This window comes from Podarcis muralis, chromosome 10 (genome assembly GCF_964188315.1).
Source record: "Podarcis muralis chromosome 10, rPodMur119.hap1.1, whole genome shotgun sequence".
Classification (NCBI taxonomy): Eukaryota; Metazoa; Chordata; class Lepidosauria; order Squamata; family Lacertidae; genus Podarcis; species Podarcis muralis.
The window spans coordinates 53,791,116-53,807,190 of NC_135664.1; the positions used below are offsets into that span (position 1 = coordinate 53,791,116).

General features: G+C 43.1%; 1 protein-coding gene across 2 annotated transcripts in view; it reads right to left on the bottom strand.

The window, feature by feature from the left end:
* The window catches only part of TBXAS1 (thromboxane A synthase 1), a 223,611-nt gene that overhangs the window by 171,068 nt on the left and 36,468 nt on the right, over positions 1-16,075 (bottom strand). The window contains exon 3 of one of the 2 annotated variants that reach the window (XM_028747108.2): positions 2,703-2,796. The exons of the other annotated variant lie outside the window; for it this stretch is intronic. Coding sequence (XP_028602941.2) covers positions 2,703-2,796 — 94 coding nt within the window. The remainder of the gene's footprint in view (positions 1-2,702; positions 2,797-16,075) is intronic. 2 annotated transcript variants of the gene reach the window in all.

Below are 16,075 nucleotides of genomic sequence, written 5' to 3' on the forward strand. Positions count from 1 at the left end.
AATTTGGGGTTTGAAAGTGTGAAGCACCCTCATTTTCAAGACAATTAGAAATGGTCTTTTGCAGGGTTGCATCCCCTGGTTGAATTTGTTTTCACAAATGGATCTCCACTGTGAAACCAATGGTGGGGCATTCAGATTTCTCTACATATTGCTAAAATGTAGAGATAGCAGATTAACTCTTGAAACACAGTTTCCACACTCGTTTTCCAGCCAAGCCAGCCAAGAATATTGTTAGACCTGAGATACATTCTCCTACCCTATGTATCAATTAGAAGCAGTATTTTTTATATTGTGAATATATATGACAATGAAGCGGGAATGGCTTGCCTAGTGCAGCTGACGGTTCACACAATTTTGCAAAGGTTTCAGTATGAGCCTTTTGTACAGGCCCTTGTCCAAATGGGGGAACCAATGGATTTGTTGTTTTTAACTGAGCCACTGCTTCCTTTTTTTTCAGTCTGTGTAAATACCAGACAAGGGCCATGTTAAGTGCTCTCCCCTCAATTTCCATTCTGTTTGTCTCTCCAAAAGCAACACAACACCACAACGCAAGCCTTTTACTATCTCTGCAAGCCGTAATTAAAACGAGGGCCGCAGACAATATACCTTCAGCTCATCATTTGTCTCTTCACAGACCTATTCAGTTTATGGTTTCCAGTTTCTACAGCTCCTGTCTCTCAAACCTGGAAGAATCAGAGTTCTAGTTCCAAAATTACACCAGGGTTGATTTCAAGCCACTCCATGCACTTAGCAGTTTGTTTTACTTTACTTGCTTATCAAAGGGTGGGGGGCGGGGGGTTGGCAGATGCGGGGTGAGGAAGGAGTCGCCTTTTCTGTGTCTCACCCACCCACTGCCACTTTGCCGCCTCCACCCTCCCGACGGCTATAAAACAGCTCAACCCGGCCAGACCAAAATCTAAATTGAGACAAAGCTCCCCGCTCTTCCACCCCTCCCTCCAACGCAGCCCCCATTTTCCATTCAGCAGAAGTGGGCCACTCGGAGGCAGCAGCCCAGGAGCTACAAGTAGGCCAGACGAGAATAAACAGCGCAAACAAAGAATATCCTGTCCACTCCGAGAGAGGCTGAAGAAAGAGTGATGTCTCCATTAAAATTCAAGGCAGGGAAGCAGCACGCAGCCTGTCAGCAGCCTAGCTAATAAAATGAAATAAAAAGGCGAGGGGGAGGGGGAAAGTTTGCAGTGGAGAATGAAGGAAAACATAGGGTAAGGTGCAGGTGCAGCCACAAAAGCCAGGCACTTCACACTTTTAAGGTTTTCCTCCTTAAGTGAAAAGGAACAAAGGGCAAATCCAAACAATTCTCATTAAGGTTTGTATTTCCCCTTCCTCCTCTAAGGAGCTCAGGAGGGCCTTCTTGGTAGTGGCACCCTCCCTAATGGAAAGCCCTCCCTTCAGATGTCAAGGAGAGAAAGAATTACACAACTTTTAGAAGACATCTGAAGGCAGCCCTGTATTGGGAGGTTTTCTGTGTTTGATGTTTTTAATTACGTTTTTAGATCTGCTGTAAGCCACCCAGAGTGGCTGGGAAAACCCAGACAGATGGGCAGGGTATAAATAATAATAATAATATTTAATTTTATTTATTTATTTATTTATTTATTATTGTTATTGTTGTTGTTGTTATTATTACTACTACTACTACTAAGGATGATACACATGCCCTTCCTGCTCCAAAGAACGCAACAGCCCTGTGAGGTAGGTTGAACTGCTTACCCCGTGAGCTTCAAGACAGATGGAAGACTGAACCTAAGCCTCCCCAGTTTAAATCCAACATCTCATCCACTCAGCTACAGAGAACATAGGTATACAATGGATGCATACAGATTGCTGCTAATGCCATGTACGCTCACCTTCAAGCACCAGTGATAGAAGTGCACTGGAGGTGGAATAATTAGTAATGTGTACACATTACTTAGGACGCGGGTGGCGCTGTGGTCTAAACCACTAAGCCTCTTGGGCTTGCAGATCAGAACGTCAGCGGTTCAAATCCCAGCAACAGACTGAGTTCCCGTTGCTCGGTCACAGCTCCTGCCAACCCAGCAATTCGAAAGCACGCCAAAAAAAGTGCAAGTAGGTAAATAGGTACTGCCCCGGCGTGAAGGTAAATGGCGTTTCGGTGCGCTGCTCTGGTTTTGGTGTTCCATTGCACCAGAAGCGGCTAAGCCATGCTGGCCACAACCTGGAAAAACTGTCTGCGGACAAACGCCGGCTCCCTCGGCCTGTAAAGCGAGATGAGCGCCGCAACCCCAGAGTCGTCTGCGACTGGGCTTAAATGTCAGAGGTCCTTTACCTTTACCTTTTACACATTACTTGAGGCTAAGATCCACAAGTAGTAATGATGACCTGTGTGGAATTGTAGAAATTGGGCTTCTTACCACTGAAAGCCCTGTCCAGAGGGAACCAATTTGGTTTGGAACACTGGGAACATACAGCTTGCAGACTCTCCCATCTTTGTGCAACTGTAGTCGAGATTAGTTAGAATCTCCAAAAGAAACTAATTTCTGGGATTTTTATGGTTTTCACCAGATTTTGCTTCAACAAACAAGGTCACTGTGAACTTAAAAACATGGAACCCCTCCCGCTCATGGATTTACGTTGCATTTAACTGCAAAAAGAAAAATGGCAGGAAGCCGGTAGAAACAGAAATCCAGAAAGAGGCACCGGATCCAGAGAGTGTGTCTTACCTCTTGAAAGTACAAAAGGTTTCCGATGAAAGGCAAAGGTGGAGGGTGGCGGATGCCCACTTTCTCCAGCTTGGAGAAGCCAGAGGTGGAATACCTGCAAAACAAGGAAAGTAATGAGGTTTGCAACAAGCCTCGCTTTAAGATTTAATGGATGAAAAGTCTCATGACTAAAAGGAAGAGAGTCCTGGAACCTAAGGAGCATAACCGGAGCGTAAAATCTCCTTCCCCTGGATGTTTGCAATATGAGACTGGACAGGCACCCCTCGGAGACATTACTGGATTCTGAGTCCCAGTCATGGAATATCAAGAAAAGGCGGCTGGTGACCAAATAGAGGCAAGGCACTCAGGTTGCAGATACACCTGATAAAATCAGATTCCCACACCTCCAGAAATCTTAGAGACCACTCAGACCCTGTTTGTGGCTTTGATTAATGATTTACACACAGTGATCAATTGGGAGGGGAGGATAGGATTATTGATTCTATTATATCATTCCATTGCCTTTGATTGTGTTCATGAGCCGCCTGCAACTTAACTGCAGGATCTGGTAATTATTAAGAGAACTGCTCTGCAAAGGGTCAGCCTAGTGCTGGCAGGGAGATATCAGGAGGCGATGATGGGCTTCTGTCCTGTCCCCTATAGGCACGGAATCCAGAACCATCATTTTACTGATTATACTTAGACATTCATGAGTTCAGAAAATCAAAATAGTTAGAAAATATTCTCCTATTTTACAACAAGAATATCCCCTTTCCCCCTCATAGTTTCCAATTAGCAGAAAGTTTACCTTTGCATTAGCTACAATTATTTCAGATTTATAGGCCTAGTGGACACCTAAACTGAAACCCTAATTTTTTGTCTCAAGAAAACCAATAGCCCCCAGACAGCAATGATGATTCGGCAATTCGTAGGCTAGATCTCATGCCAAAACCTTCAGAAATAAGGATATACAGTTTCCGACACACGTACACACGACAGATACCATTACTTCTTTTCAGGAGGTCAGAGATAAGGAGGTCAACATTCACGAAGTCTTCCTTCTTCTAAACTAACCTATTTTGTGTGTGTTTTAATTAATGCATTGTCAACTACTGGAGCCCTTGTGACAGGGGATGTTAAAAATGTAGGTATTATTTATTCATTTTATATTGCGCCAGAAATGTACTAGGTGCTAAATAATAAAGTCCAAAAATAGATTTTCGCACATCTTCCAGTCTTTGACAGAGGAAAACAGGTACAGTACTGATTTGCTGTATATATTCAGTGAAACAGCGAAGCAATAAGCAGTGTGGTGGGTGAGCAAAGTAAAAGGAGCTGGTGACAACCCCCCACCCAGGAATTTGCAGACTGTTAACATCTAACTACACCTTACTTGCACAATGTAGAAACCACATCTGAAGTTAAGACTTCTAAACTTCTGCTTATTTTTACTGAAACAGATCTTATTCTTCAAATATTTAAAGGAACTTCGGGAATGTTAAAAATGTTGTGTGCACTAGAAAAGTCGGAGGCTTCTGTTCTCAAGTATTATACAGTCTTGTGCCAGGCAAATCAGTACAATTTCTTATTTATTTTAAAACTGCCCTTTCATTATCGTATTCCAGAGCAGTTTACAGAACATAATAAAACAACAAATGCAAGCAAAGCCACAGTAGAAGAAGTTATCATTTCACTAAAAGCTTGTTATTAAGATCAGCAAATGTTTGGTTAAACGCGTAAGTATTTAACAGATGCCGAAACACAATGGATGCTGGTGCTGGCTGTACTTTACAGAGGAAATCTTCCATATTAGAAACAAGGGCCACATTCATGTCATACATTTAAAGCACTTTAAACAATAATGGTGGCTTCCCCCAAATCATTCTGGGAGCTGCAGTTTATTAAGGGTGCTGTTAGGAGAGCCCTTATTCCTTTTGTAGAGATACAATTCCTGTACTTACGTACCTGGGAAGAAGTATTGACTGTTAAACCACTCTGAGAACTGTAAAGGTAAAGGGACCACTGACCATTAGGTCCATTCGTGACCGACTCTGGGGTTGCACACTCATCTCGCTCTATAGGCCAAGGGAGCTGGCGTTTGTCCGCCGACAGCTTCCGGGTCATGTGGCCAGCATGACTAAGCCGCTTCTGGCGAACCAGAGCAGCACAGGGAAACGCCGTTTACCTTCCTGCTGGAGCGGTACCTATTTATCTACTTGCACTTTGATGTGCTTTCGAACTGCTAGGTTGGCAGGAGCAGGGACTGAGCAACGGGAGCTCACCCCGCCACGGGGATTCGAACCGCCAACCTTCTGATCGGCAAGTCCTAGGCTCTGTGGTTTAACCCACAGCGCCACCCGCGCCCCTACATACTGAGAACTGTAGCTGATAGAAATAGGGCTCTCCTAACAACTTTCATCACCCTTAATAAACTACAACTCCCAGGATTCTTTGGGGGAAGCCAAGAATGTTCAAAGTGGGCATCATAGTACTTTAAAGGTACGGTGTGAATATGGCCAAATCTGATACCCGCTCATAACCAGTACAGAAAGAGCTTAAGCAGATGTTATGAGAGATACACAGATGCTGCTGTAATGTGTCTCTCAGCCCCTTCTTCCGCATAACATTTACCGTAGGTCACTGTGCTCCACTGGCGACACGACGCCATTGTGCCATACATTGTCTTGCCCTGTGGCTGACACCCAGTGAGATGAAGCGCGTGCAGGGTGATGTTGCCTTTGCTTTTTGTCACATTAATGAGGAAGAAGTAGGGAAACAGAGATGAAGTAACACCAATGAGTTAAGGCCACAGTACAGCTCTTGCACAGCCATTGTAGGCTATGCAAATATAAAGTTTATGTGACTGACTAGGAATCTATGGCAAAACCAGCCAGATAGCCTCTACCTCCCAGAATCCCAGTTTAATAGCTAAAACGTTTAAATGTTCATTTTCCACCCTTATAATTTTTGGGTGTGTTATTTGTTTTGCTACGCATGCCTTTGCTTTAGTAAGGAACAGATGAAAGTTGTTATGTATTGAGAGAGGTGGTGCAATTCTTCTTCTTTTTTTAAGCTTAAAATGCAATTTCACCAAGCAGTATAAAATTTCATAACATTTTTTCATCATGTAATTACATGCCTTAATTATGTAATTTGACATCTTAATTGCATAATTAAAAGGACATGATGTTTCAGCTTAATTAGACATCCTAATTATTATGCAAGTTCATATGTGCACATTGCGATCCCCTTTGCAAATGCAGATAGACAGATCTTCAGCCATTTTCCTAGATGTCAATAGGATGAATACATTCTGAACTGAATATATAAAGATGCACATATAAATGGAAGGAAGCACCTGTCCCATAGTAGTATTATTTACATCATAATGATTAGAGCAGGCTGCACACTTCCATCCCTTACACACAGCAGTGGCATCACTTGGCAAAGGCAAATCCCACTTCAACACACCTGGATAAGGAACAGGTTGTGATCTCAGTGCAGTCCCAACAGCAAATCTTAAACTGCTCAAGGAGCCATATTAAGATATTATTTGTACATTCTTCTCTTGCTCGCACACATACGCTCAGGGACACATGCAGACTCACTCATGCATTTGCAAGCCGGCATGCGCGCGCCACCGTGCTTTTATATATACACATGTACACTATGCTTCTTTAACTCCTTTAATAACTTTATCAGCCTCCTTTCCTGCACTGAAGGCTCCTCTCACTGCTCACAGCCAAAGGCCTTTGCAAAAATTCAAGCCTAATTCTAGTTTCTTCCCCACCCTCCTGCCCACTGAGTCCTACAAGGGCAACACTGAAATTGAGGAAGAGGGAGCTGACAGATATTGCCGCCCATTGAACTGATAAGCAGGTAAGCAGAAAGGCAAGCTGGCAAGGACTGGCTGCGTGCAGGCTATGGTTGATAGAGCAATGCCGCCTTCATTCTGATGAACCAGACTCTATTGATACATATAACATCAGCATAAACTTCCCTACACATCTGTTCACGCTATTCCCCTCTTGCACAGGAACTACTCATTTAAAATATCTTACAGCTTTTCGAAAAACCAGTGTTCTCTATGTTTGCGACATCGTGGAAGCGGAGCTCCATTTTCCCAATAATTACTGGATTAGCCTTACTCCGTATCTTCTCAAATATCAACATCGCTGTATGACCCATAGTACCCCCAAGCAAGATTCACCTCTTCTTGGAAAAGCATTACTTTGAATGAAACGGCTCCAGCCCTGTTCCCTCTCATACTAAACAACTGATAGAACAAGGCATGTGAACCCCTTATCTAAAACATGATGGAGAATGTCTATTGCTTTCGGTTTCCTCATTTTTGGAGCACAGAGCTCAGTATGCTTTACATCAACCTGACAGTGAAAGAATGCTGATAGCCTAGTCCTCCATCACTCTCGCCATTAATCTGTTTTCCACGCTGCTTTTGAAAGATGTGGTGCATTTCCAGGAAGGACACCAGGGCCTGAAGATCAGAGAATCTGCTGGGATTTAAAAACCATCCAATCTGACCCCTCCACATGCTTCAACTGTCCCTATATTTGGGGTTTTTAAAAAAAACCGCTGGTAGTGTGTGCAGTGCACACTGGCACTGCCATTCTTGCCATGGCTGCCTCCGAATCTCTAGAAGTTCAACAACTAAGCAATGGGCAGCTGCTTCTTGACTCTAGTGTACAGGGGTGGATGTGCATGAACAGAAAGGCACAACACGCCTATTCTGGTGTGCCCTCCAGGTGTGGTGGTAATGCAAGGAGGATGGAGCGAAGCTGTGCCTCCCGACTCCGCAGCATGGTGCAGTCCTGTCACCAACATCTGTCACATTAGATACTGCTGACCCTTTCCAGGCAGCCACACTCAATGCCGACAGGGGCACAATGTTGGGGGAAGGGCAGGGTCGAGGGGGAAAGCGCTTATTTCCAAAATACCTTTAAACAAAACAGTAACCATTCTCGTCTTGAATTGTGGTGCCCAGAATTGTACTCCAGGCATGGTCTGGCCAAGAGAGAATATAGCGGCACTATGACTTCCCTTGATCTGAACACTATACTTCTGTTGATGCAGCCTAGAATAGCATTAGCTTTTTTTTGCTGCTGCTGCTGCTGCTGCTTCACACTCTTAACTCATGTTAAGCTTATAGTTTACTAAGACCCCTAGATCTTTTTCACATATGCTACCGGCAAGCCAGTTGTCCCCTGTCTTATATTTGTGCAGCTTTTGTCCCTTTTGAAATTAATTTTGTTAACTTGGGCCCAGTCCTCCAATCTGTTACGGTCATTTTGAATTCCGATTCTATCTTCTGAGACATTAGCTACGGCTCCTAGATAAAAGTTATGATAACAGGCTGAACTATATTATCCAAAGAGCTTTTGACAGTGGCATAACTGTAAGAAAAAATTGTTGATTAGTTACAATCCTATGCACACTTTTCTATGAGCAGAACACCACAGAACTTAATTCTGTGTATATGTGCACAGGGTCAAACCACTAGATTAAAATCTTGTCCAATATTTCTTCTGCTATATTGAGAAAGTTTAGAGATCTTAGATTTTAAACTCCCGTTTCACGGTATAAGATTCCACTTTTGACTTACTATGTTTCATAATAGTACCATTATCTGGGTCCGCATGCCAGAGGGAAGAGCAATTTTGGATAATATAGGACAGGATGCACTTCATAAATAGCTAAACAGGAAATTGTTAATGGTTTTGTGGTTATAATTATTTGGGTGGGGGGTTGTACACTGGAGGCTGTAAATAAAATGGTGTTTATTGAAACATGATTTGAGAAGTTGCTTTGACCAGTTGCAAACCAATTCTGTTCTTTGCTATTCATACGAATTTATCACAGGGTCTATTTAATTTAAGTAAAGGATTTGAAACAGCATCTGAAGCCCTATCAGAGTGAATGACTTCACTATAGCCTCATGTATGGGGAGAGAGACGCTTATTTTTATTTTTAATGATAACCAAGCAGGGAAAAATGAAGACACACATCAGAATGTTACCCTTTCCCCACTATCCCAAACCTTTCCTCATAATGGAAAACAGGAATTTTCACTGAGGAGGGAAACATCCAAGATAATGTTCAATGAAGTGCTTTCCTCCTAAAGGGCTGATAAAAAGAGCTTTTCGTTGTCAGTTGTGGCTGCTAGCATATTGGCAAGTGCAAGGCTGAGCCATCTCTCACTTATGCACACCTGGTTTATGAAAGAGAACAACAAACAGGAGAGATGACTCAGTAGCACTTATGAAACACACACATTCGTCATCTGAAGTTGCTGTTGTTCCCATTGTTTTCTTAGCAGGCTGCAGCTGGCGATGATAAACCAGGACAAAAGGGTAATTGGCTATAGCTCTGTTAGATTACCAGTGTTGGGAGATAAAATATATTCTGGCAGGCCACTGAACTGGCAAAGGATAATGGGCAGTTGCAATGTCAAGATTTCCTACTCTTAACAGCCACTGTTGATTATATTTATAACTTGTTCCTCCCTTAGGGGACCAAAAGGGGGTGTCCTGCCCAGGTATGCATCAGTTACAGATGACCCTATATAAGACTCCCTGCAGACACAAAACTAGCCCACCAGGAATATCCAAAGTGGTACCCCCTAGCTGCAGCCAGGATATTATTTAATGTAGTTATATTTACATACTTTATATCCCAAGTGGACCTGCTGCAAAAAGAGCTTTTAAGCTCTCCACCTTGCCTAGATTTATCTCGTGTATTTGAATCAGCCTGTCTTCAATTGTTTATGGTTGAAATTGTGCTAGTTAAATGTGCGTAAGACACAATCATGCTGCATTACATTTCATGCGATATGTAAACATTCCCTGTTGTCTGAGGTCTGTTACTCCAGTTACATCTTACAGTGGGGTTTATGACCATATAAATAAATCTGCTCTGACCAGCCAAAATATGAATAAGCAACCACGGCTCAGGGCGGCATGAGTGCCACCCAGCAAAAGACCACTGGTTAATTTATAAAACCAGGGAAGGAGGTAATGACACCATAGATGACCTGAAATCCATATTCTTTAGAGCCAACTTATGCATGTGGGTTGTGGAGTAGTAACTTTGCAGGCTATGCTCAAGCTCTGTGAATCTGAAGAACAGTCACAACATATAACGCAACAGGCTGCTTAACATAAAACAGTGCAGAAGCTTCACCCTGTAGATGAAGCAGTTGCAGCTAATCTTCAGAGAAGATTTGCACGGTCTATATTTATCCAGGGTTAAGAACCAAACCCTTCAGGCTAACAAGTCAGCAGTACAGCTACTACCTCTTAAATCTTTCAGATCCACAGGACAGCTTAAACAAACACCTGGTTATGTAGTGCTGACTTGATGCTTTCATGCTCGGATTAAAAGTAGCCCCTCCCGACATTTGAGAAGCTCCAGGTTTTTCAGGTGAGAATTACAGGTGCATGGGGGAGAATCTCAGCAGGTAACCAGTGTTACTTCTTTCTTCACTCCCCTTTTACATTCTTGTGCCCCTAGAACAATGTCCATTCTTCAAGTTTAAATACCACGTACATTTAAATTACTTCAAAGCTGTCCCAGCGCCCTTTGTGCAGTTTTCTTTTTATAACAATCCTTGCAATCTTGAATAATACACAGAAATTCCTCAGTGTTCAGTTCTGTGGTCAGATTAATAGAGCTGGATGCTGTGGTCAGTTGGGGTCCTTCACTGTTATGTAATTAAACAAATGCTCCTTTTTCTGGAAAGTAGGTATACAGAGAGCCAACTTTCAGGCTTCCTTAAAAACTCCCCAGAGCTCATAACATTTTGGGGGTCTATAAACAGGGGTCAGGATTCAAGGTCTGCATAACAAAGGGCAAAATGGGTCTTTACCAGGAGTGTCCCCATTTAAGCAAGACTAGTTTTAGTCTTGCTTTAAATGTACTTTTTGTGTTTTCCAATTGTTTTTAATGAGCTCATGTGCAAATCACAATGAGATCATAGCTTAGAAGGCAATTGATAAATTCATTGTACAAACAACTATAACAACTAAATATAGGGTGGCTGTGTATCCTATTTTATAGACAGTCATCTTTTGAATGAGTCCTCTGTCTGAAGGGCTGTCCAGTCCAAGCCTGGTTTAAAGATAAAGAACGGGCCGTGAAACCACAAAACAGGCAAGCAAGTCCTTGATTACTGTCTTTCAATGCTATGGTGAGCTGTACTGTATTTCTCAGTTTGCATCAAAACATAAATTTGCAGATGACTGTCCTCTTTTCGCCCTTTTTGATGATACATTCCCCCTCTCTTTTCAGCAAAATGCTGCAAGGGTAATGCAGGAGGGTATAGACTTTAGGATGGGACGCGGGTGGCGCTGTGGGTAAAACCCTCAGCGCCTAGGGCTTGCCGATCGAAAGGTCGGCGGTTCGAATCCCCGTGGCGGGGTGCGCTCCCATTGTTCGGTCCCAGCACCTGCCAACCTAGCAGTTCGAAAGCACTCCCGGGTGCAAGTAGATAAATAGGGACCGCTTACTAGCGGGAAGGTAAACGGCGTTTCCGTGTGCGGCTCTGGCTCGCCAGAGCAGCGATGCCACGCTGGCCACGTGACCCGGAAGTATCTGCGGACAGCGCTGGCCCCCGGCCTCTTGAGTGAGATGGGCGCACAACCCCAGAGTCTGTCAAGACTGGCCCGTACGGGCAGGGGTACCTTTACCTTTTTTATAGACTTTAGGGGAATGTTCAAATGCACTCCCCAGTGCTATGAGCTCTTTCCACAGGGAGGCAGCTCCAGTCACTATAATTCTGATATATGCTACACTTTTGCTATAGTATTTGGATAGTTTGTGCTCAATTAATTGCTTTCAGCTTTCAGTTACCATCTTTGGGCTTTCTTCGGGAAGGAAAAACAAGATGCAAGCAATAAACGAAATGAAGTTATCCTCTAGAGTGCTATCAATCGGTTATTTCTTCCAGGGAACTTTGGGAAATTTAGCTCTGTGAGGGAAATAGGGGTCTCCTAAGAATTCGGCACCCTTAAGTGCCCAGGATTCTTTGGGGGAAGCCATGACTATTCAAAGTGGTATAATAGTGCTTTAAAGTATGGCACTGATGGTTCTAAGTAAGGAATCAAAAGGAAGAATGAACACACAACCAAACTTTTCATGCACCAAGTATCAGAAGGAAAGCAACAACTTTGTACTTGAGGGAGACAGAAACTTGCTGGTGTTCAGAAATCACTCTCTTCCTTACTGCTGGTTCAATATTTTTCTCCTTTACACAGTTTGAACTTGTTCTTGGCCTCCACGAGGAGCACAAACACAAGACTTCCATATGAATGAGGCCTTTTATGTAACTCACAGGTGCCGCTGTGTATAACAGTACATGTGTAATAAATATGGCACACATCCAGCACTCCAGGCATAGCCAATACGTCTTGAAAAGTGACCACCAGGAAAAGTCCAAAGAGGCTATTTTTAAAACCATGAACGCTAACATAACTAATGAGTTTTAGCTGGAAATAAAAAATAAACATATTTGCCAAAGATAAAAAAAGTAAAATCGCAGCATTAAAACGAACAATTCAAAATACAACACACAACACACAGAGAACAAAAGCAGATAGTGTTATCTCAAAACATTTCTGGATGTTTTCAGCACAAAGTTTGCTGAGCTAAACTTTGACTGGAGAGGCAAGACCTGTTGCACAAACAGACATTTTACAAGCTACTACAAGTGACAAAACAGGGATGGAGAGAAAAGAGGAGGGGAGGCCAAACATTTGTAGTTCAAAACACATTTTGAAGCCTGTTCAAAAGAGCAGTTGGGAAGAAGATAGGAAGAGCTCCCTGCTGGATCAAACCTAGGGCTTCCCTACACACTTGCTATGAAGCCCATTGATTTATCTTTAATTCCATGGACTTGTGACAGTTTAAACAACAAATAATCTTGTAGTACCTTAAAAAAAATTATTATGGTATAAGTGTTTGTGATGTTGAGCTCAGGGACATCCGTGTGACCTTCACACGGGCATCTTGTTGGCCACTGTGAAAACAGGATGCTGGCCAAGGTGCTAGACTCCAGCCCATGAAAGCTTATGCCCAAAAAAGCAGGGCAATTATTAGACTTTAAGGATGCTACACAATTCTTTGTTTGATGTACCAGGCAAACTCACTATCCTTCTGGAACTTTTCACTATGGGCAGGTAGACAGGGTTCCCAATCCTGCCCCATATTAATAATATTTGAGTCAAACTCCAGCCTTTTATCCCAAAAGGTTTCCTTGCAGCTTGTGCAGGAGCAAGAATTGCTGACCCTCAGAGCAATATACACACACCCTACTTTTCTGAAGGAGTCGGTGTTCTGGATACGGCTCCTGACTGAAATGAGGCAAGCCAAGAACACAAACTTATTCGAAAATGCGACAAGCAGTTTCTGCTGGAGGTAGGTTTGCTTTATTATCAATTCATTCCCTGTAGCTCTAACAGCAGCTTAGCTTAGCAGCTCAGAATGCTGTGAAATGCTTCACGAGAGGATTCCTCCTCCCTACCAAGACACAGGAAGAGGCCGTGCTTTTTGGCCAAACAGCAACTCTCTTCTGATGGGATGGATTTGAGCATTTAGCCCTCCCCAATACAGAAACACAAAAGAACTGCTCACCTCTTGTGGAAGGGAGTCATGTCCAGAACAGTTAATCATACAAAGAGGCAGCAAGCAACCCCCTTCATAGATGACACTCTGGGCTCATAGGGCCTTTCTGTACATTTGTCCATCCACGTCCCGTCCCCCCCATGGCACACCCATTAAAACTGTTTGGCAGCCAATTTAGGACAGACCCAAATAGCAGCATGCAATTGAGTCATTGTCAGAGTACAGTGGTACCTCAGGTTAAGTACTTAATTCGTTCCGGAGGTCTGTTCTTAACCTGAAACTGTTCTTAACCTGAAGCACCACTTTAGCTAATGGGGCCTCCCGCTGTCGCCGCGCTGCCAGAACACAATTTCTGTTCTCATTCTGAAGCAAAGTTCTTAACCCGAGGTACTATTTCTGGGTTAGCGGTGTCTGTAACCTGAAGCGTATGTAACCTGAAGCGTCTGTAACCTGAGGTACCACTGTATGCAATAGCCGGTGGCTTTAAGGCTGTAATCCACAAGCTGCGTGCCACAGGAGATCTCAACAAGTCCAGCATGCTGTTTTCCTTCTATGGCTAAGCAAGCTGCCTGGTCTGCCCCACCAGGAACTAGCATTCAAGGGCACGCTGCCTCTGAATGGGAAGCTCCACGTGGACATAATGATGGATCTCGCTAATGACTAACTAGTTGTGATGGCAACATGAAATATCAGTGTCCAGAGGCAGCTGTATCACACAATACCTAGTGCTGAGGAGCCACAGCAGGAGCAGGCTATTGCTTTTCCAAGCCTGCTTATGGGCTTACTGAAAGTGTTTGCTTGGCAATGGAGGTAAACATGATGTTGGACCAGATGAACCAATGCTCTGAACCAGCTGGGCTTTTCTTATGCTCAGGTCATATACGGCACGCAGCTTGGGAATTACCAGTTTGCGGCATATTCTCGCAAACAGGTACTTGAGATAAAGGATAGAAAGTGCTGTCAACATACGGCTTAGTGGCTGCTTAAAAGCATCTGGAATAGTGGCAGATGGGGATTGCATGCTCTACCAAGGCAATAAGCCAAACCTCAGTTTTTCCAGGTGGTTATAAGAAGCTGGTAAGGTTGCCAACACAACCAAAATTCCGTAATCCTGGGTCTGGCTAATTTCCAGAACAGGAGGCTTTAAAGCCAAAGCTAAGCTTATTTGTTGTGTCAAAGTGAGAATTTCCACCAGGTGCAGTTCCTTCTGTCACCGTGCCATGGAAGGGAAGAAGATGCACCCTTTGATGCCATTCTTCTAAAGGAAAATTTCAGAAAGCGCTCATCTGGTTCTCATTCTCCACCCTTCCAACATGTATTTGTAAATCTCTGGAACATTTCATTTTCTTTTCTGACTTTTCCCAACATACAACCCTATCAGCTTATGCCAGTATTTGGGTCTACCTCCGGATGCTCAGAGACAAATAGTTCCTTGAGTGAAAAGAGCAGGTCTCATATCCAGCAGTCTGGGCTATGCTGCAATGTACGGCATTTGCCCAACAATTCCTAGGCTGTAAAGGAATGTGCAAATGAACACTTTTTAAGAAAAAAAGAATGAAGAAGAACAGGACATTTGGCCAGTATTTTGCTTCTTGGAATCTGATCCTGTAAATAAGCAGTTAAGAAGGAAAAAGTGGCCTCAATACTACCATCTGCAGAGGGTGCAGAGGTGAGGGGGGGCGGGGCAGAGGATTTGCAGGGATCAACGGAATTGACCATTGTTATGTACTGAAGTTCTCACCCTGGGCCAGCAGCGGGATACTGTAGATAGTTTTCACTCAGGTCCACATATGCAAATAAGGGATTGAAAGTGACGTTCAGTGATTGGAGAGTTACGGAAAATGGTTACTGTTGCGTTCTAGTGGAGCTCTATATAAGCAGGCTGACTGAACCCGTCAGTTCAGTTCTGCTCTGGCCTGTGAATAAACAAGAGCTGTTTGAAGAATCGCTGTGTCGTCTGTTATATTCACCCACAACTTAACAGCCATCATTGAAAGACATTTTCCAGTGGTCTGTAGCATGGCTTCACATTCAGCTACTGCTGCAAACAGCACACATATATTCAGGGCAGGTTCCAAATAGCTATTCTGGTTTATATGACAAGTTTTAATTATTTCCCCAAAAAAGCAAAAGGGAAATTGAAAAAAAGTTTAGAAAATAATAATTAGGTAGGAAAGCAGAAGAATGCAAGTCTTTGGTAATTTAAATTTTTCTTTTAAGATTTATCCATACTGATGTGCCATTTATAGCACATCTCATCTCAAGATGAATGCATGACCATAAAAAAATATGAAGATTAAAATCAGATAGAGGAATCAGAAAAAACACAGCATTTAAAGTAAAGGAAGTGTAAGATATAGAGGACCATAAACATAAAACGCAACACAGATTCAAAAGTGTGCACACCTAAAATGCGTAATCTACTAAAATTTAAAGTATGAATATGACAAACTACTATTTGAAAATGCATGTTCCTTACGCACCCACTCATCCTACAGGCCATGGCAAATTAGGATGGCGATGTATCCCTTTTTTATCCACAGGACAGGCCTGTTCAGTCTGTTTTAAAAGAACCCTAAGACAAGAAAGCAATTTGCACCTGGACAGCAGACTGAAGATACCCATAGGTCACCTGGTGACAATCTTCCATGATACATATGAGATGTCAATGGCCTCCTTTTTGGTGATCCAGTAGAGGCTACCCATGGCCAAGTAAGGGTAGTTTTACCAATGCTACTTTGCCAAAATAAAGTTGTTTG